Raw genomic sequence first — 22,654 nt, forward strand, 5'->3', positions numbered from 1 at the left:
GTTAAGATCACACAGCACACAATGGATGACCTCCACGTTGTGCACAGCCGACAGCCCCGTGCCCCCCTTGACAACCCTGTACTCTGTCGTCTGCCGGCTTTTCGTTTCTCCGTTCGTTAATGCAGGGTATCATGCCAGCACTTGTGAAACGTGGGTCAGACAATTTTGCTTTATAAATACAATGAAGTGTTTTTGTATTGCCTACCATGACTGGGGGAAAGCATTGATGGTGTGTGTGTGTGTGTGTGTGTGTGTGTGTGTGTGTGTGTGTGTGTGTGTGTGTGTGTGTGCGTGTGTGCATGTGCATGTGCATGTGTAGGCCATCTGTTGTCAGGACAAGAGACAAGAAAGAGGGGTTCTGGATTTGAAGGATTTTATTTCCAAAGGCCAGAGAGCAACGATTTTATGCCAAGGCTTCATCTTTTGACCTGCCCTGATTTAGTCTCTGAGTGTCAAGAAAGGGGTATAATAGTTAGTGTTGGTGTTATGTTTCACTTAAAAATCTTAATTTTGATTAGCTAGAGGGTGTGGATTACCTTTTAGTGACTGGATAATATAACCTGACAACTACGACACAAGTGTTTCTTCTAAATTATTAACAATAAGTTCTAATATTAATGCACTAGTATTAAACTCTAGGTAGGGACAACAAATTTGACCCCTAGCTGTTTAGCTAGTTTAGAGACCCAGGAACTTTAAAGGCTGAGATGCAAGATCAAAATAATTGAAATAAGCTTGATCACATATTGCATTATATTGAAAATGGCTATTCTATAGGTGATACAATACTACTACATCGGAGTATTATCCATTACTAACACCATCAAACACTACCAGAAACTCAGAACAAAAAAATCTTGATTCATCAATGAGTCCAGAACAAACACTAGCATATCACTGAGCCTAGTCTAGAATATTTCTGCTTGGATGGTGTCATTGCACTGGTGTCAGATGGTGCTGTATGTTAATGAAAACACAGAACAATAGGTGGGCATGCAAATTGCATGGCTGTTGACCTGAATGGCAGTGTTTAATCCAGATTTGGCCCTGAAAACAGCTCATGCTTGACAATCAGATGATGGAACCCTTGTGTGGCTATGTCCCTAGCTAGTCAAAGAGAGAGACAGTTTCACTAATCTGTCTGTAACTGCCAGTGGGTTTGACTGCCCTGCAAATGACAAAATATCGTCCCGAACAATATGATAACATGGTGAGCAGAATTCAGACACCTTAATGTAAACCCTTTCACTGGCAGAAGACAGAGAGCAGCATGTTGCTGCTAACACATGTACTGTTAGAGTATTAGGGGCAGGAGGCCATCATCATTAGAAGCGTGTCATGTGAAATGATGCCACAGTACATCAGTGTCACGCTAACCAATCCACCTCCCTCTCACACTAATGTGTATGCCCCAAAACCCAGCAATCCACACACCATGAACTAGCTAGCTGTTATCTTTATGACATGTTGGTAATCGAAGATTTGCTCTTGTTGTATTCACTACCCCAAACACACTGTACATGGTACTTAATGTTCCAAGCAAAAGGTTATTTGTAAGATCTATTCACAATGCTGCAGAGGGAAACTATCACTATGAAATGTGGAGAACGTTTAACCTGAGAGAAGGGGCAGGATTGAGCTTGTATATGAAGTACATGATATTAAATGATAAAGCTTTCCTATCATGTCTACATGTTGGTTTATAGGCAGTAGGTTCCTTTCCCCACAAGTGTAATTATTGTTCACTGTCAAACCAGTAACGTAAAGTATTTTTGTGACAAAGATATCTGCAATTTTAAATGGGAAAGAAACTGGAACTAACAAATCTTCTGAAACCAAGTGGCAATCTGGTACAAAGAAACAAAACAGTTTTTGTCTCCATAAAACTCATTTCCACATTCATGCCAACTGTACAGGGGTGAATTTTTATATAAATCACCACTTTAACCTCCTAAAAGCCAATGGATTGCCAGCGACCCGGTTAAGCTAGTTCAATTAGGCTTTGCATTAAAATATAAAATGCTTTATAGCAGGATTCATTCAGATTTACAAGAATGGTAAACAACAGAGACGACATGGTCACTCGCTGACTGTTCAGTGGCTGTAAATTCTGAACCCAGGTCCATTCATTTTTTTCATATGCCTTTTAGTTTGTAAGTGTCCACCAATCAATAGAATAAAAAAGGTTTTTTCCTAAAAATGTATCCAAGTTGTGAATATTAGACAATGGCTCTTGGTTTATCCATTTGCCGCACTGTTATCTGTAGACATAAAGTAAGACAGAAATGTGTGTATTGTACATTTTTAAGTTCTATTTTTGAGGAGAACCTGTCTGCCTGCCTGCTGCCCCTAACCACAACATGGTGTTCAATTATTTGCGCCCTGATAAACTGCTGCAGTGTTGAGACCCGCGAGTGACCTTCAAGTTCAGTTATGCACTCTATACGCATGCAGAAACACTAATGCACTTGCCTTTTAAAACATTCAGACAAAGACATTGATAGATAAAGAAAGAAAAATAGATGAAAATATAATTTAACTCATCACTTTGTTTTATGTAATTAAATCAGCATGAGTTTTTTCATAAACCAAAATTGTTTATGTCGATTTTGTAACTGGGTCTTTAATTTATTATCCAACCCAACTTTATTTGTTAAGCACTTAAAAACAACCAAAGTTGACCAAAGTGCTGTACAGAACAATAAATAAGAGACATCATAAATAAAAGAGACAACAACTTGCATGTTGTTATGGGGGACACACCCACATAAGTACTGCAAAGATGCAAACAAACAAGTCATTACATCTGAGCAGACTATCCAATTATCAGTGCTGAGTTCCTTTTCCTGTCTCATTTCTCAGCTTGCTGTGTGCACAAAAAAAGGAATTTATAGATTTCGGAGAGGCGAGCATTTCAGCCCTTATAGCCCAGCAGTCTGAACGCTCCAGGTCTACTTCCATCCCCTGGTTAATAGGCAGACTGACTGTCATCCCGATAACATCACCAAGTGAAAAGAATTGTGAAAGGCAACATATTTGGGGATTCAGTTGTTTTTATAGAAAGAAAATCAATGTTATGTAAGCTTTCAGTCCGTACACGGTAGAGACTTTAGATATATCCCTACATGTTTTTTTTCTGAAAATAATTGACTTGAACCATTGAACCAATGTGCATGTAGTAAACCCTTTACTACTTCTTCTATGCTAATGGACACCTACTGTAACTCATCTTCAAAACTCAAAACTTTTAAAAGGCACTGATTTGCAGGATCAACCTGTTCTCATCCAAACTCCTCACATACGGACGCTTTGTCAGGACATCTTCATCACACTGGGTAACCCTGTACGTCAAACACTGGCACTTCACTGCAGTCGCTGTCACACTCAAGGGTGCCTTATGCGTCGATATCAAATGCTGATGGCCATGATAAAACAGAGGTATTTGATGCCTTCAGAATGAAAACAGTCTGGGGAGACAAGGGTATTGTTTGCAAAAGATATAATAAGCAGAGGTAAACACAATCTTACACTGTAATATATGTGTATGCAGACTGATAGACCTTACAGCTGTGACATGTAAGGCTACACAGTACATGAGGGATAGTCACCCACAATTCCTGGTTTTAAAATACATATGACCTGTACACTACTCAGAAGGGGTTACAATACTTTGAAGATCTTTTTGTTTTTTCATTTTAAAAAAGTGTTTTATTAAGGAATAATACATTCCTGAATCAATACTTCTCTTTTTCCATTTAATGCATCATGTGTAATATTTGCATTGAAAATTGTAAATAAAGTATTGCCCTCAACCTTTGTGAATGTCAGACACCACCAACGGAATATTTATCAATATAAAAATGGGATTTCCGCTCATGGCTTTATACTACATTGATCACTAATGGCAGTACCTTGCACTGACTGACATATTATGTGTCAGGGACAGGTCACAGGGGGCTGAAGGCAACACTGGTTAAAAGGCAGGGGAAAACCTTGGATAGGATCCAGTTCTCCCAAATTGCTGTTGTAACTGGTGCCAGGAGGCTGAACTGATGTAATAAGAAAGATCACCAAATGGTCAAGGATTTATCCTCCACTATATGATGACACTATCACAGACTTATGTTATGTAGCTGAGGTTGGATTTTGATAAAACATAAGACCTATACAAATGGCAATATTTGTGTGCCCTCAGATCCATTGTTCTTAATGTAAACATGTTTAAGGCACGCCAACATGTGAGAGTGTTGCACCTATTTTTCAGGTTCTGACAGCTGTGCCCTGAGGTAGACAAAGTTCAACTTTTGGAATGCAGTAGCAACCGAACGATTCACATGTGCATGTGTCCCACCCCTAACACAGTTAGAGGTGTGGAAACAAACCAGAAGGTTAATACAATAATCAACATTTCATCCTTTCTGTCCCTAACTGAAATTGTCAGTATGTCCCAAAAGATATTTCCTAAACTTGGACAGGTCATGTAACTGTGGGGGAATGTAAAATAGATTTTGTATGTCATTATGGCAAAGAGAAGTAGTTATCAGCTGCTTCACACAGTGGGATTGATATTAGGGGTGGTGAGCAGGGGGGTGTGGGGGGTAGAGGAAAACAGACACTGGAGACTGGGGGTTGGGAAATGAGCTTGGTGACGATTCCCCATCCCTCTGTGGGGCAACCTTCTTCTTCTGCCCTTCCCACCTTCTGTCTTTCCTAAACACATTTCTGAGTCAGCTACTCTGAACAACAGCCTTGATACAGCGAGGTGTAGCAATGTGATTTGCAGCTCATTGTTAGTGTATACATAGCATACAGGATAATCTATGTAGTGGAGGGGTTGAGGTACCTTGTCAGAACTGCTCGTTGTTTGTTTCAAGTTGTTTGTTATTTTAACTTCCCAAAACCAATAATGTCCCATTCAACCACCTTGCGCTGTGATTGGCAAGACATGCAGAGGTGAGAAAAGAGAGGTATTGGATCCTTTGGTTTTATCACATAGACCTTCTCCTCTTTATCACTATTTCTACAGTTGCCTTGAATCTTTTCTAAAGAATTCTACATTTTTTTTTAAAAACTTAGCAAGTACTGGATGGCTAACTGTTCCCCAAATTAATGAATGCATCGAAAATAGGGAAAATCTTATTTTCCGCCTGCCCAGTCAGCTTTGAGATGTAAAACAGGGGGTTCTCTCAAAAGCAGCAGCTGATTCTGTTGGCGCCGATAACCAAGATCTACAATTAACATTCAGTTTGAAGAGCATCTCTGAATCAAGGATGGAGAGTGGACAGAGATGTATTGTGCGCACACACACACACACACACACACACACACACACACACACACACACACACACACACACACACACACACACACACACACACACACACACACACACACACACACACACACACACACACACACACACACACACACACACACACACACACACACACACACACACACACACACACACGCACACACACACACACACACACACACACACACACACACACACACACACACACACACACACACACACACACACACACACACACACACACACACACACACACACACACACACACACACACACACACACACACCTGACAGCTGCACTTTAACCCTCCCTTCCAGCTTATAGGTCTAATTATCCGGTGGTGGCCAGGGCCCCAGTGGGGGGCCTCTCAGTGTATGTGACGCTGTGTGTGCATGATGCCGTGTGTGTGTGTGTGTGTGTGTGTGTGTGTGTGTGTGCGTGAGTGCGTGTTTGTGTGTGTGTGTGTGTGCATGCAGCAGTGGGGGCGGAGGGTATGGGGATGGCTGGGGACCTGTGATTTGATTTTGGAGGAGCAGATGGCAGGCTGCTGCTGGAAGGCATTTGGAGAGTATGTGTATACCGTATTTGTGTGTTTGTGTGTTTATGGGTGACTGAATTTAGAGCTTTACTTTTTAAGAGTAAAAATAACGCTTTTGGTAGAATCTACGGAAACCGATGAATTAAGATTTAATGCTCATTTAAGAAACTGCAAATATATTTAATAATATACACCTACAACAAAGCATTTGAGAATGACACCACACTCTCCACAGTATGACCTGCTGACTTTAGCCCATCTGCACCGAATAATTCACAGTATCTGTTTCCATAGCTCCTTTCATGCCTAATGTAGTATACTAATTATACTTGCTGAAACTTGGAATTACCAGCCCATTGAAATCCATGTAACTCCAAATTTGGTGGCAAATTGTCAAGCCAAATAAATAATTTAAATACCTATCAGATTATCAGAAAAAGGTCACAAAGCTGAAAGCAGGACAGTTTTTCGTAGCTCAGGAAAAGTTGATGGACATGCATGGTTTTCAAAGAGGATAGCAACTTGAAATCAGCCTTCTAGCCACCAGTGTGGAACCACTCAGGCCGTGAAAAGAGGCTTATCAGGATAGAGAGGCTGCATGAAAGAGGGCTCCGAACAAGTCAAGCTGTCAGATTATTGAGTCATGTTTGGTCCTCTATAGAGCGAGGCAGAGGACAGGAAAAAAGTGAAACGATTAAAGCTAATGCTTTTCCACTGAATTCTCTAAGTAGTATGTATTTAGAAATAAAGATTATGTTGTTAGATATAACAATTTATTTCTTCACTGAAGATTTAAAAGCTTCAGCCCAAGGTAAAGAAAGCACAGATTGACTGAATCGACTTCTATGATCATGGACAGGATATTGTCAGGTGTCCAGCTCTGGTCTCAGGATCATGTTACGGACTTAATGAGTTAAACCTCTGAATAAGACTCTTAATTCAATTCTGAGGCAATCCTGTTGAAGCCAAGAGAGTAAGGCAAGCCGTAAATCAGACATTAGGGCAAGAACACACTCACTGCCTTCTTCGAATGTCTGGCTGTTGGTATAGGGTGTAGGGTTGTTGCTCCAAAATTTAAGTGAAAGCTGACACAAAATTCAATACAATAACTGTAAATTCTGAACATTATATTGCTTTAAAAAAAAGGCCAGTTCTGCATTTACTCAGCAAACCTGGTTCAGATCAAATGAAGCTGAAAAACTCAAATTTAATTTCTTAAATCACAGACCAAATTCTACTGGCATTTATACAGACAACATTTAAGTACAGAACATTGCTTGAAAAAATGTCAGTACAAGTGAATATGATACATTTAAATCAATGCTTTCTGACTATGACTTCCTTAATATACAGACACAACTGGAGTGTTTGCTAAAGGCTTATTTTAGCCTCAAACACATCAACGATAACCTCTATGATTGATGATTTAAATGGAACTGTTGAATTGTATTGAAAAGACATTTCTGTAGAGGAACATTTGAGAAAAATGTCAGACACGTAACGCAGCCCACTTAAATAAGAAACTCTTATCTCCTTTAGCTTTCATCTGATGTTGGAGAACTTTAGAGTGATGGATGATCTCTCAAAGGAAGCTAAAAAGACCGCTGTAACTAGTTGATAATGTGTTTATCATTGAAAACTCTGTGGTGAATATCCAAGGAAGCTAACTGACACACTGTCGGCACGACAGATGTAATATGCCATGTATAGTCCCAAAAGACTGTAAGATATATGTCCCACATAGCAACAAAAATGCCTGATTTATTATTTTAAATGTAGATAACATAAATCACTTACTGAATTAACTGAATTGCAAAACAACCTGCGGAAAAATATAAAACACTACATCAACCCAAAATGAGTTGAATTAGGATGTGGATAAATGGTTCAAGGTAAAACCCTAATGAAATAAACCCTCATTTTTGGTTTTACCTCTAAAAAAAATGAAAATTCACAGAGACTTTTAAACTGGCTGGGCAAAAACAAAACAAAGCAATACAAGACAGGAGGTTAAAAGAAGGGTGCTTCCTCTAAATCTGTATTAAGGCAGCCTCTTCTCACTTCAAGCAATTAGTCAACTCTCAACAAAAGGTTGAACTGAACAGCTAATAAGACAGGATGGACAGAACAAAACTATCAGAAGCACCAAAGACAGAAGCACCCAATAAAGTCCATTGTGACATTCCTGATGACAATAGAGAGCATGAAATCAAACGCCTGGAAAGAACAGCTGGTCTGCATGGCTGATCTAGTTAGAATTTACCAAGAGATGGAAATAGAGACACATCAAGGGTTTATGTGACAGTTATGAGTCTGAATTAATCACAGTGGAAAATCTAACAGGGTTCTTACAAGAAGCATTCATTTATGCAGCTGTGGACGGTGAATTTATATGCACTTTATTTTTAGTATGATGTTTATGAACATATCAATCACTGACATGTTTACCATCTAAACAAAGTCCTCTTAATCAAGTCAGCTGATTAGCAGCAAGGCTAACTGTTGCTGTCCATTGGCTAAAGGCTTATGGAACTCATCTGATCTCCACTTTGCAATCACACCCCCAGACATTATATTATATAATAATATTATTATATTATATAATCCTAACAAGTCATTAGAAAGTGTGCTCCTGTACAGTGCTGGCTTGACAAAAAGTATGCTGGGCTGGCCCTGTCAGAGGTGAACTGTTGTCATGAGTCATATTTGTCTGGACTGTCCGGCCTAGAGAGATTCCTGTCGGCTCACAGAAAGCCGACATCAGCTGGTTTGGTTGTCAGATTGGACATCTCACTTTAATCATTTAAAGACAGGAGATTTCCTTTCTCAAATCTTGTTGTTAAAGCATGATGTCAACCCTAACCTTTTCACAGAAAAGTCCGTTTGTAGTGATTTTAAACTCATGTCACTCAATCTTTAAATCCCAGCTGAATAATAATGAAATCACAGTATTTTAGCAATCAACACCGCTCTAACTGTGGAAGTGTTGATTTAAAAGAGATATACACAGCAGTCCAATCCCATTGGAAAGAAAAGAATATTTGAGCTCTTAAATAAAAGCAACAACGCTCAAAAAATATCCACCATAAAAATAGAATGGGGTAGAAAGGACATTGAGCTGTTGGCTGTGGTCATTTGACTAGTACACAACTAAATGATATTTGTTGTTAGTTGGATTTTTATGGCATCCCCTCTCTAAAAAGTTCTTACCAGCCAAGTATTTTTTTTCTTGATTTTATGAATTAACACATTATTTGAGCAAATACAGCTGTATTTGGAGCAAGGCAGAGCAGACAGACTGCTCTCACAGAAACCATACAAGTAACCAAAACGAACACAAGCCCACTGACATGAACAGTTTCATGACATGTTTCAGTGATGTGAAGTGTGTCACAGTTTGCTGCATCTAAAGTAAAACAGATCAGAAGTCATTTAGTGTGAAGCTAGCTGGCTGAAATATGAAAGCAATCTTTTATATTGACTTTGATTAATGTTGGGTGTTTTGTTCAAATTAAAGAAAAGAGACTGTTCTGTTCAGTTTTGTTATTCACTGATGTAGACAAAGTCATTCATGTTTATATTGGATGTCCTGCCAGACATTTACACAACCTTAAAACTTTAGTCTGTTATCAGCCTGGGGTCTGATTATTGTCTTTGGTTAAACTTTTGAAACTGCTGAAAATCACATCCACTTACTTACCTCTACATTTCTCTGTTTAGGATTACCTATTAATTTATTTAAGATAAAATGCTAACATTAACTTAATATTAACTGCATTTCAACCCTTGCACAGTCTCACACAAGCTCTCAACCCACCCAAAGGTTTTGGATGTAAGGTGGCCAAGCTTTTTGCACAATCAACCCTCTATCAGGCTTTACTTAATGTAACATACTTTTATGTTTTTTAAATCCCATTATCTCTAATCCTATGTTTTAAATTTTGTCTTTATTTTGACCCTGTACTTTTATTTTGTTACTTACTTTAAACCACTTTTTCCATTTCACCATGAATAAGTATGTGAGAGTTAAAACAATATAATTAATAAGAATTATCTAAGACTTCTCCCAGATGACAGAACATCATATATATCTTTTTGATTAGGGGCAGCATGTGTTCAAGCTCACCTCATCTCATAACACCAGGGACCCTCAATGAGAATATCAGATGGAAATATGACTATATATGTGTCCCAGGTGGATAGGATTATAGCAAAAACAGTGTCACGTGGCTTTAAGGGGGGGATGAGGTAGGGAAGAATATACTGATGGATATGGCAAATGGCCTGAACTCTTAAGTGTATTCATTTGAGCCTTGTCGAAATAATCGTGGCATGTAATTATGTATGGATGATTAAATGGGGTGTAATTACCCAGACTGCTGACACAGCTGAAGCCTATAAATCACAGCGCTTTTTGGAGATAAAACCTTTAGCTAAAAAGCTCAGCCTAGAAGTTCCATCTGGTTTTCATATACACAATATCCAATCTCATCTCACTGAAAACAATACGGTTAACTCCCTCCAACTGTCCTGTTATGTCATTTTAGTCATTGAGTTCACAGGTATCGGCCTTGTTTCACTTGTTGGTTTTGCGTGAGTTTGCTGGGTGATTATCAGAGCTGCAATTATCATCTAAACCTTTAAAGAACATGCATCATAACTGACTCACCTGCTTGCCCTCCAAAGTGTACAGTCTCCTCACAGCTCCGGAGTCTAACTTGATCGCATCTGTGATGTCAGTGAGCACCTGGTCAAAGGAGTGTGCCGTCTTCTTGTTGAGCAGTATCCGTACTGCCTTGCGGGGTTTGACACCACTGCGGATCACTGTGACTAGCTTGGGTTTGATGAACTCCTTGGACTCACGCAGCAGCTCATTCTTCAGCGAGATGAGGGAGGAGAGGGAACGTGATGTGCCGGTCTTGCAACCCACTGACCAGTTGGGGTTGACGTTCTTGGTGTAGTCCACACGTCGGAAGGGTTCATTTGATGCACAAACGTAACTCTCACCTGGGGAATAAAATAAGTTTGTAGAATTGACAGTCAAAAAATGGTTCACGAAAACCGTATCCACATCTAAGAAATTCTACAAAGTATGTTAAATGAAATATTGTCTGATACACACATAATACATCAGAATCCACCTGACACATTTAAAATGGACTGGTAGATGTACTTATATAGCGCCTTTCTAGTCTTCAGACTATTCACGGCGCTTTCACACTACTTGTCACATTCACCCTTTCACACAGACATTCACACTGATGGCAGTGGACATCTACATACCATCTAATCTAACCATTCACGACATATTCACACACCCATGTGCAGCGCGGGGAGCAATTCGGGGTTCAGTGTCTGGTCAAGGACACTTCGACATGCCGACCGCCAATCTCTCTGCTATGTGTGTGTGTGCCATTAGTGTCCACATGTCATTAGAAGAATCAGAGCAACAAAGAGTTAACATTCTTGAGTTGAAACAAAAAGGCACATTGAGAGGCCAGACCAGTGTAACGCTGTCCTCTCTCCCTTTCAGCTGTTGAGCTGCAGCATTGGCCTTCCTCCAAAGTAAAGAATTTTGTTTTATCTGCCAGCCAGCCCTCCAGTCCAACAGTTAACACGCAAATGTTTCCCCTTAAGAACAAAGTCATGTGAGGGGATTGGCCGATAAATGAATCATGGCAAGAATGTCTGGTGATTGTTTTGAAGGCTGAGTGTTGGATGAAAACTCCCTGCTGTTGTGTTCTACTCTGAGTTAGAGAGAGAAAGTGACTGATTTCTGTTTTTTCTGTTTTACATTCACCAAAAAGGTATTGAAGTGTATGGCCTTCTCTCAGAATCAACTTCCAAGCTCAACAGCCAATTCAATTCTCAAAACATATTATTCTTAACAGACTGTAAATTATGTTGTAGCAAATATCCACTGTTTTTCCAGTGAAGAACCTTCACTGACGGTATGTACAGGGCTAGAGGGGGGGGGGGGGGGGGGGGGCGGTCAGAATGTCTGAAAGATTGAGATACGGAAAATGCTTAGCTTGTTAAAAATGTCTGTCATGCCTGTATCTTCGCTTCTCTGGGTCATTAATAGAACTGCATAACACTGACACTGGCCAAGGAGCAAAAGCACATGCTGCATATAATCCTATAACCGTACATGCCTCAGATATGTATTAGTTTACTTGAAAATGCTTGCAGTTTGTGGCATTGTTTTCAGTATTTGTTGGTAAAGTTTCAGTATCTTTTATGAAATAGAAGAAGAAGAATTCCTTTATTAGTCCCGCAACGGGGAAATTTGATTTTTTCACTCTATTATTATTTTTCATGTTAAACACACAGGCCTGAAATACACACACATGCACAAACAGGACCTATATACATGCAATTAACAGAGAGATGTTAGAGCAAGGGGGCTGCCAGTGACCAGCGCCCCAAGCAGTTGGGGGTTCGGTGCCTTGCTCAACAGCACCTCGACAGTGCCCAGGAGATGAACTGGCACCTCTACAGCCATCAGTCTACACTCCATTCATTGTCCACATAGGGACTTGAACCGGCGACCCTCCGGTCCGCCCCCAGAAAAAACGGTGACCTCCTGCAGACCCACATAAATGGTGACATGTAATATATATATATTAAAGAATATAATAACAATATATTTTCACAGCCACATGCACTAACATGCATGCCCAGCTGGACATCTATTAAAACAAAGAACAGAGAAATTCAGATTACAACAGAGAGTGACCTCATTCTCTGCTCACAGTGCCGTTACGCCACTATATCTTTACAAAGCAAATATTGGTTTCCTGCTATATTAATGTTCTGGCTATCAAGTACAGTGCTTTTAAATACTTATTTTACTGACAGTATCAAATCCAATCTATGAAATTTTAGTTATCTGATGTGTGTCAAGCCAAACGAATCATGCTGCAGTATAAGAAGGCCATATGAGACAGTGCGTCCCACGACACCTGGTTTTATTAAGCTTGCAATTAACCAAAGGCTAATTAAGAGGCTATGCCACAGCTGGGAGGACAGAGCTATGGCTGAAATCTAAAACCAAGCCTAACTGGGGCTATCATTCATCAGGGGGACAATGACAGAATACTGAAATGTCATCAGATGGTGACTGGTGACAAGTCTATTCCCTGAGGTGCAGGGACCTCAGGTGCAACATCCCTCAGTGATGTGAGGGGAGCTCCAACCAGCCGCCACTGGCTGCTGTCCTCATGTGGACGACAGATGAGGTCAGCCATAACAGAGCTGTCTAGTGTCTAACAAGTTCAGCAGCTTTTATTGCAGTGGTCTCACATCTGTCACCAATCCAAAACCCACACGATGGCAGTATTATAAAACAGTGTTAACGCTAAGGCAATATAAAACTTCTCGTCATAAGAACAATGAAGTTATCCCATGATCCAATGATATTCTCAGCGTGTGGGTCTGATACTTTGCTGACATAATATTCAACACTGTAGTAAAAGGAATTGGACCAGTAGCTTAGCACACTTTTGGTTTCCCTTGGCAGACATACCATTAGGCCACATATTATCGGTGGTCTGATTTGAAATGTTTAATGATCTGTGTAATCTATTACTAAGTAAAGTTTGTACCAAAAATGTCCAATTAGTCAATGTCCTGTTTGTTCTTCTATCCAAGAAATCATTTTAGTGTTTATGTGGTTTAGTAACCACAGAGAGAGAGAGAGCAGTAAATGTTTAGACCTAGTGCCACCAAGACACAGAGGATCTATCCATCAAGCATACATTCATGTTGCAGATCAGTGTTAGCCTGGAGCAATATACAATAAGCTGGAACAAATTAGACATTCAAAAATATTCATGACTGAGGGACTCCTAAAAACTGTGAATGTATTAATCACAGAAATGAAACTGGTTTAAAACAGAAATTGCCCAAGCAACAACAAAAAAAAGAATCTTGATCATTCACAAGATTGGAACAACTAAATAAAAACTGTGATTTCATAAAGATGAAAACCGGATTTTGTGAAATTCGAGCTAAGTATTTTCATTTAAAAAGCAACATAGAATGACCATCTGGATATTAGTATCACAGAGAGCAGTGTCAAAATCATTATTTTCAAAGAGACACTCCACTGATTTTACAAATAAAGATCAATTTACTAGTCACAGAGTTTACTACTCAGCCCATGAAAACTGCTGTATAACACCACTTCTGTGGTTCTCGAGAGAGAGATATGTAAAGTATAAGAAAATATGTTACCTTGGCATGGGCTTGGAAACTAAAAACACACTACTGTAAATATCTAATGGCTGCACTACATTGGGAAAAGTCATGTTTCATGTGTTCTCTAAATTGGTCAATAGGTTTACCCTTTTTCATGAATTCAGCTACAAGCTACAACCTAGAGATGGGATCATGCCAGCTGCAATACCAAATTGGGCCTGAGGCGTAAAGTGATGGGGCCAAGGCCCCTTCCGAACGTTCGATCCCTATACTTAATGACCCTCTTGCTCGGATCACACCCATTCGTGCAACATTTCGACAGACATACCATACAAACACCTAGCAAAACACACACAGCCTCACATGGTGAACACAAGCATTGCTGTCGTGGCTGGTAATTACACACATTTCTAATACTGTTCTGCCTTCATATACAGTATTCATCCACTTTCAACCTTAATTGTACCAGTAACTGCTAATAAACCCCTTGGCTTGCTATTGTCCTAACTAGAATCCCTCTGTTAGCATTTTATTTACCCCACACAGTAAACTACAAAGCTTTTTCTAAACTCAGTTCAGTGTCTGCTCTCGGTGTGGTTTTCCACTAGCACAGCAGTTCAATGGGATTCTTTCATGGGCCCAGGTCGATCTGTTTTAACCAAGCCAAGCCAAGCAAAGCCATGCGTTTCCACTACTGCCTCACAGCAAGAGATAGCCATGCCGAGTCCAGCTGCTGGGGTCCTGATTGGAAGCCCCTTAGCTGTGTCATCAGCTACTGAACTCAATTGTGTCTATGCTGGAGACTAGAGAAAAAGCTCAGTTTTAAAAAGTGTCTCTGTACTTTTGTAGCTTCTACCTGATTCTCTGTGAGTTTAGTACTCTCCTTTGTTCTCATTTGTATTTTTTTTTAGATAGCAGTCCATTGATGCTTTCAGTTGTACTGGAGCTGTGTTGAGCCCTACATTAAAAGGGTTAGGGTACATTAAAAAAAAATTAAAATGTGTTTGTCACCAAGTTGGCAGAGCTTCTTTTGCAGTGCTATTCTTTAATAAAAGCAGGTCTTTTAAACCACATATGGACCTACTCTGTGCTATTGGGTCAGCAGATCTGTTAAATAAATATTCAAGGAAGGAATAATACAAAAACCAGCACAGTAAGCTGTATTAGCGAATACGTACGTTTATGCAACAATCTGAAACCACAGTATTTAACCTGAATAGTTTATTTATGTTATTTTTCTCTTGAAAACAGACAGATTGTTAAACCAGATGATGCACTCAGTCACGGCATGTATTTGTTCATGTTATACAAAGGGTTTAACCAGAGCCGGTCAACTAGTAGGGTTTTCCAGGTAGACGACAGCCATAATATCACATCCATACAGGGTTAGTTGTATTCAGCTGTTTAAAAATAAAAATTTTGCAGCATGGCTCTGTGCCACTACCTGGAAAAACCCTACTAGTTGACCGTTTGGCTCAGTAATCCAATCCAGCCATAAGGGACAGGCATGTGAATGGGGTTTATTGGGTTTCCACACAAAAGAGCCCCAGCAGGCCTCAATCAATGGAGGCAGACTGCTGAGCTGTGCAGTTATGTCCCCTCTCTATCCATTAGATGGGTGAGTAAACAAGGACTGGAGCTCAGCTCACCTGCAGTGCATCTCATGTCGTGTTTACCCAAATCACACAAGCACTTTCCCACTTACCTCTCATGTTAGTAAGCAGATGGTTGGGCTAATTTGCTGAGTTATTTCAGATACTGTATATGCCTTTGAAACGTGTACTACTACCACAATACAACTGGATTGAAGGGAATTTCAACTGGGGTGCTCAGAGTTATAGCGCTATATACCTATAATTTGTAATGATGGCCGCAGTGTTGGTAGTGTGAGGGTTAATAATATTTTGTATTGACAATATTACAATATGTAAATTAAATCGGGTTTCAATAACCTTGAATGATGAATTCGCTGATGTCAGCAATCCATGTTTGTTTCATTTAAAGGCACTTTTCGTATTACCTGCCAAATTCAATATATTGGAGCTTTCAGTTTCCCACTTTCGAAATGACTTGAATATTGATGCGAACACCATTTACAAGCTGAAGATTTGTCACAACCGTCAGCTGCAGACATCTAAAAAACCTGAATAAAAAACAAACAAATGGTCTACATTGTTAGACAATACTAAGAGAAATTAATATTTTTGTGATATGAAACGATGACAAAATTGTTGTTTGAGTTGTTGCCGCAACAGTAACACTCTAGACACAACTAACAATAAATGCCCATGATTATCATTTAGCAACAGTTTCCTGTACATTTTAGTGCAAAAGTCCAGTGGCAAAACAGGCTGTACCAGATCCAATGCATCACAACAACCTCTGCTCATATTGCCAAACTAGCGATGCTACAGAATTCAGATCAGGCACTGGCCTAAATCTTCTGCGGTCACTCAGGGGATGAGAAATAGGAAATGAGTGTAGCACAGAGCCTAAAGTTTTAGGAGGATGTGAGATGAAAATAGACAAGTATGAGGGACTAATAACTGCTGCAAAATGTCAGTGGATCCTGAGTGTGTGTGTGTGTGTGTGTGTGTGTGTGTGTGTGTGTGTGTGTGTGTGTGTGTGTGTGTGTGTGTGTGTGTGTGTGTGTGTGTGTGTGTGTGTGTGTGTGTGTGTGTGTGTGTGTGTGTGGCAGAGCAGTAACCTCCCATGTTAAAAGAGGATTGGAGGCAGGTCACACTGCAGACAGACACACACCAGGGCTGAACATGGAGATTAACTTATTATTGAGAGGTCACTGTCCCTGCAGAGTGAATAACACTACAGGGCCAGTGAAAGGGTAGATGACTTGACACAATGTTTTAAAACTTATAAAAGTAACATTTCATATTTCCAGTATTTAAACCCAGTATTTCACTCGTACACTGCAAGCAGATACTTGATGGGGGAGGGAGACTTCAATCTTTCAAGCCCAAAGGGTGAGATCAATTTAACAGACTTTAACAACCAATGGACCCTACAACAACACACGCATTCATTCCTAATCAGGAGTGCACTTAGAGCTACACAAGGCTCTGTTAAGCGCACACAAATTCAACTCACAAATACTGAAGAGGAGAGAGCATGAAAGAGTACAGCTGAGATCGATGCCCATTAGCAGCAGCAGCAGCAGCCTGTGCAGAACTAAAGCTGCACTGAGGAGGGGTCTGCATGCCTGCATGCATGGCACTGGGTCAAACATGTCAGAACAGTTATGTCAATGATGCATAAAATGCAAGGGAAGCTCTGCATTGTATCCATACTGTAATGTCCTCCAGAGGTTATTTAATAGATTTAAGTACAGTGGATCTCTGCACACAGGAGCACTGATCACAAAGTGACATTTTGTATGGCAGACAAAACTTCCCTGATTGGCAACATTTACATTAAATCCATAAAGTAAACAGCATCAAGAGCCATTAGGTACCCGCTCTTAACAATGTCAATAAGAGACATTGTCAACTTCTGAAATAAGTTGCCTGAGGTTATATCAGTGTGTATTTGAATGGACCATTAAGCCAACACTCAAGGCAGGACGTAGCTTTAAAACAATCAATTGCATGTCTGAATCGATGCATTTTTACTATAATTATTTTAATTATTATTAATGATTATTTTATTTAGGCATTGAGCTTCTTTCATGATTTACGGTCACATGAACGGGCTGTTACATCCATGATCGACCTTACCCTCTACTAACTCATCCAGACTGGTGACTCTCCTGCCTCCATCCATGGCGTATAACGTCCGGACTCCTTGAGGAAGATTGACATTGTCCGACAGGGACCTTGTGAGCTCCATGAGCAGAGCATCCAGAGACCTGAACCGGTCGTTAGACACGGCGTACACCAAACCTTTAAAATATCTGTCTCCATTGCGATAAAATCGCACTTTTCTGGCTTTTTTCTCTGACGTGAGGGCCTGGAGAGTGCGTGTGCGGTAGAAACTACAGTGCGCACTGTGCGCCGGGCTGGGGACCAGACCGTTGCCTCTAGAGCCAGACTGGGACCCAGAGCCCGAGTTGGTCCTCGGTGTCCGGTGCGGTTTCTCACGTTCCTCAAAGTGTTCAAATTCGATACTTCTGCTTAGCGACATGTTGTCTGGCTCCTTTTCTGCCCGTTTCAAACGAAATCCCAAACAGAAAAAAAACAACTTTTATCCAGAGTGCTGAAGGATCGACGCGTCCGCAGCCGGAGGAAGGAGGATACACGTGTGCGTCTCCAGCCTCCGCATCCAGTCCACTGCGTGACTACTTGCTGCACCGGTTGCTCGTGACAACACACCTCCCAAAATAAGAGACAAGTCCAGAAATAATCTTGAAGTCCACAGAAAAGAAAGCCCGTCCTGACTGTTCCGATTATTTGATTTGTGTACCTACATTAACAGCTATAGGTTGCTCCAAACGCCAACTCGTGATTATCCGGTTGAAAATGGGTCGACTATAGAGCAGCTGTATTTGACAGAATTTGCAGTGGACCTGCTGGTCGACATTGAAACAACGAAGCAATTTTACAAAACTTCGCCGCACCGCAACAAACACCGTAAGCCGCCTCCTCCTCCACCTCACATCCTTCCTCTGAATGGTCGGTGGCTCAAGCTGTCAAATCAATGGATAATGAGAGGGGGCGTCCTCCCCGCCCCATGGTCCTAATGCTCTCTATTGTTCTGCTAATATATTCACGACCTGGATACAATGGAGTGTAACACTCACCCTCGATGACCTAAAATGTGTTCAAACTGAAAAAAATTCCAAATAAAGTTGTTCTTGGATACCATTAGACCAGGGGTCTTTTTTAGGCCAAGGACCCCTTACTTGAAAGAGAGAAGAAGCAGGGACCCCCTACCACAAATATTATATTAAATTGAATTGCATATTAAACTGGGCCTAACAGCTTGGGCGACCTAAAGCCTATACACACAGATTTTTGTGGTGCGTACAATACTAAGATAATACAATGATCATTGTTAACATATTCATATATTTATACATCATATGTTAAACATACATTTGGAAGGAACATCGAACCCTTCAGCTCAATGTATCTGTGCACGGCTTCCTTGGCTTCCTTGCCTTTAAGCCAGTGAGCCTATTGTCAAGGTTGTGTGAAAGTATTTATTATTTTTTCACAAATAGGTAAATAGGCCTACAGAAATATCACAGGTAAACTAAGTTGCTATACTTTTTTTTAGAAGTATTAATATTAGCCTATGGTGAAAATTATAGTAATCATAAGTATTTATTTGGCAGCTTTTGTTAAAAGTGACATACAAATGACATAGCCTTTGTCACTATTTTATATATATATATATATATATATATATATATATATATGTTTCCTTTATATGATTATATTATATCAATATGATGACTATATAGAGCCAAGAGGGTCACAGCTATAGGCTACAACGAGCTAAACGCACTTCCAATAAATCAACTAGTGAAGCTTTGAAAAAAGTAGTTTAACTAATCTGTGAGAAAATGATGGCATTGTTTTACAAATCAGAAAAAGATAAATAACTTACCATAAAGGATAAATAGACCATAAAGCTTTGTAAAAATGAATAAGTACAGTAACAAGGTAACTAGATTCACTATTCAACATTTGCTAAATGTAAACTGAACACAGAAGACCTAAATCAATTAACCAACAATCAACAAAACATATGTAATAAAATCAAACACTTACAGATAATGATCTACGTGGGCATTTGGTGAGTATATAAAATATCTGTCAATATTTATTTGGATCTGACAAAAGGCTGGGTGTAACTTTATCAGTTGAACTGTGCCAGTAGGGGTTGCTATAGCTACCAAACGTTCAACTAAAAACCAACTGCTGGTGACAAAATATTCTCACTACAAACCAATTTAGAGACATTGGACTATTAAGAGATTTTATCCCTAGGTTACAGGTTTTGTACTTTATCAAGTATTCTGACAAAAAATGGTTATCATTTGAACAGTCTGCTAATAAGATGATGAATGAATTGCACTCAAGCTTGATAGGGTGCTAGACTGAGTGATTTATTGATCTACACATAAGAAATAAACAAAAATAGGCAGCCGCAGGTTCGACTCCGACCTGCGGCCCTTTGCTGCATGCCCCCCCCCCCCCCCCCTCTCCTTCACCCCATTTCCTGCCTGTCCTATCTATTAAGAGGCTTGAAAAACTGCCAAACAAATAGGCACACACACAGTTGGCTATATGAATATAACAAACAAACATACATACATAGCACATAGCTACATATGTTTGCTGTTGCTGCAGTATGTCTGTTGCAGAGTGTTTTATAGTGCAGCAAATACTAAGCTGAACCCTTATGTCCTCCAAAAAGTGGGCCTGGATTATACGGGGCAATGCCAGTTTTACTTACCACCTGGTGGGTTCCTGGTGGAAACTCACCACCATTCCCTGCCAGGGTCTTACATACCTGCGTCACCACCTGGCACAGCACAGCACGGTCCTGAGCCGCACTGTCACTGCAGCTTGTTAAAAAGAAAAAGCAGGGCACAGTGGTAACAGGCAGGCTGGGGATGAGTTAACCCACTTTTCAACTACAGTAGCCTAATTCCTGAAGTCAGTGCAACAGAAACTTATGAGTCTATCTTTGTCACATTTTATAAGCACTATAGGGACAAGACTGTTATTAAAGAACGGTAACCTTTTAACTGTAAAAAGTCACAAGTAAAGTCACACATGTATATCAGAAGAGGTCCCACATAGATAACCAAATGATCCACTAATCATAATTTAAAATACAAGCCAATTTTACCAAGTTTTTATAAACTTGACTAATGTAAACAAAAATGTAATAACAGAACAACAAACAATATTCATTCCTAGTGCACATTCTGTGTTAGTTCATTCATAATTCTTCATTTCGATCCCAATATGCTTCCACACAGTATTTGCTGGGTTCCACACAAACTAACAACAATTCAAATAAATAACAATATAAAATCACACAATGTGTTACGTTAGTCAGTGTAATATATAAACCAGTCGTATTCTTGTATTTTGGTGGTGGTGTGACCCTTGTTTTAACATTATCACAGATTGTGTATTTGTGGAAGGAAATTAGGTTTTGAGTGAACAGAAACTAAATCATGTAAATGTAAATTTATTAGCTAATTTCATTCAGATCTGTAAAAATACTACCAATTAGTTTCCAGCAGCACCTTAGGAATTCTTCAAACTGAAAGCCAGCTGGGATGGATGTATTGTTTGAGCAGCCTTTGAGGGAGGAAGTCGCTCAGCAGAAAGCAAATAGGAAATACTCTTACCCCGGCTGAGGGAAATCCTGTACAGAATGACAAAGCAGAAAATCCCTCAATGAAAAGACTCTCCCTCTCTAAATTAAAAATAACAATCAGGTTGGCGATAAGGCTTAAGCCTCCTATGACTGTCTCTTCTGGTACTTTTGGTAAGCTACTAATATAATGCAGTTTATGAGGGATTTAGGGAATAAGTCTCCTCAGGCATTTATATGAAAATCACTTAGCAAAACAATCTTCTCTTAAGGAAACAATGCAAAGCATGTGATCAGTTTCAAAGCTCCATTGGTTTCGGGCAAAAATCACATGCCTTATGAATATACTACAGACTTGTTTTGAGAATTTAAGGTACAGTGTTTAGAATTGATTGTCATGATTTTCACATTTTCAAAGGAAAATGTATTTACATGACAAAACGAGACTACACTGGGGTGTAGTGATCCTGAATTTAGAAGGAGGCTTTTCTTTAGTGCCACATGGATCCTCATCACTCATGAGCAAAGACCATCTTATGAAAGAAAACGGATAAAGGCCATTTGGAGATTTGAAAAATTATATTTATTTGTCTCTAAACCCACTGACAGGCAGCAGGCGTGGGTGGTTTTTTTTCATGGCAGGCACCAGGTGCAACACACACAATTTCAGATTAATGTGTCAATAAATATGAGGATATGGCTTTGGGGTCAAAGGTCAAAAGAGAGGAAAGGCAGCAGTTGAAGAGAGTCAATGTTAAGACAGTGTTGTCAGTGTTGCTTAATTGCATGTGTTTGTGGAAAGATGTTTAAAGATAAAACATGACAAAAGAGAGCTATGGTCAATACAGAACCCCAACATAATATTATTGTATTCTATTGTCATTAAACTAATTAATATGTACATTAATTACCATCTATTCCATAAATATTTGTTCTGTTTTCATGAGGTCAAAGTAATTTATGTCTGGTCTAATGAAGTTTAAGATGCGAAAAGAAGTGAAAAAATACTCCAATGCCCTCTAGTGTTCACCAATGAACACTAAATGAGGGGGATGGGGAATTCTATATTTTGCCTTTACTTAATAAACTCACATTGGTCCTTATTGAATATAAAATGATGTGGAAGCTTCTGAAATTTTTCAACTAAAAGATGATGATTAATTTTACCTGTTGGTAAATCAGACAGCATTTGAGAGAGATCAGATGAGATTTGTGAGGAATGACATAACAATGCAGAGATACGTGTATAGAGGCAATAAAAGGCCCCACCATTTTTATTTTAGCTGCATTTTGATGACAGAGCAATA

At 39.7% G+C, this 22,654-nt stretch overlaps 1 protein-coding gene across 1 annotated transcript in view; it reads right to left on the minus strand.

Annotated features, from left to right (window-relative positions):
- Positions 1–18,227, minus strand: part of dclk2a (doublecortin-like kinase 2a) — a 41,433-nt gene extending 23,206 nt beyond the window's left edge. Inside the window, exons 1-2 of the mRNA XM_083933289.1 lie at positions 17,786–18,227; positions 10,522–10,859 (exon numbers count right to left, since the gene is read on the minus strand). Coding sequence (XP_083789415.1) covers positions 10,522–10,859; positions 17,786–18,191 — 744 coding nt within the window. The 5' untranslated portion in view covers positions 18,192–18,227. The remainder of the gene's footprint in view (positions 1–10,521; positions 10,860–17,785) is intronic.
- Positions 18,228–22,654: the final 4,427 nt, after the last annotated feature.

Source organism: Echiichthys vipera (genome assembly GCF_963691815.1).
Source record: "Echiichthys vipera genome assembly, chromosome: 2".
In the NCBI taxonomy this organism is placed as follows: domain Eukaryota; kingdom Metazoa; phylum Chordata; class Actinopteri; order Perciformes; family Trachinidae; genus Echiichthys; species Echiichthys vipera.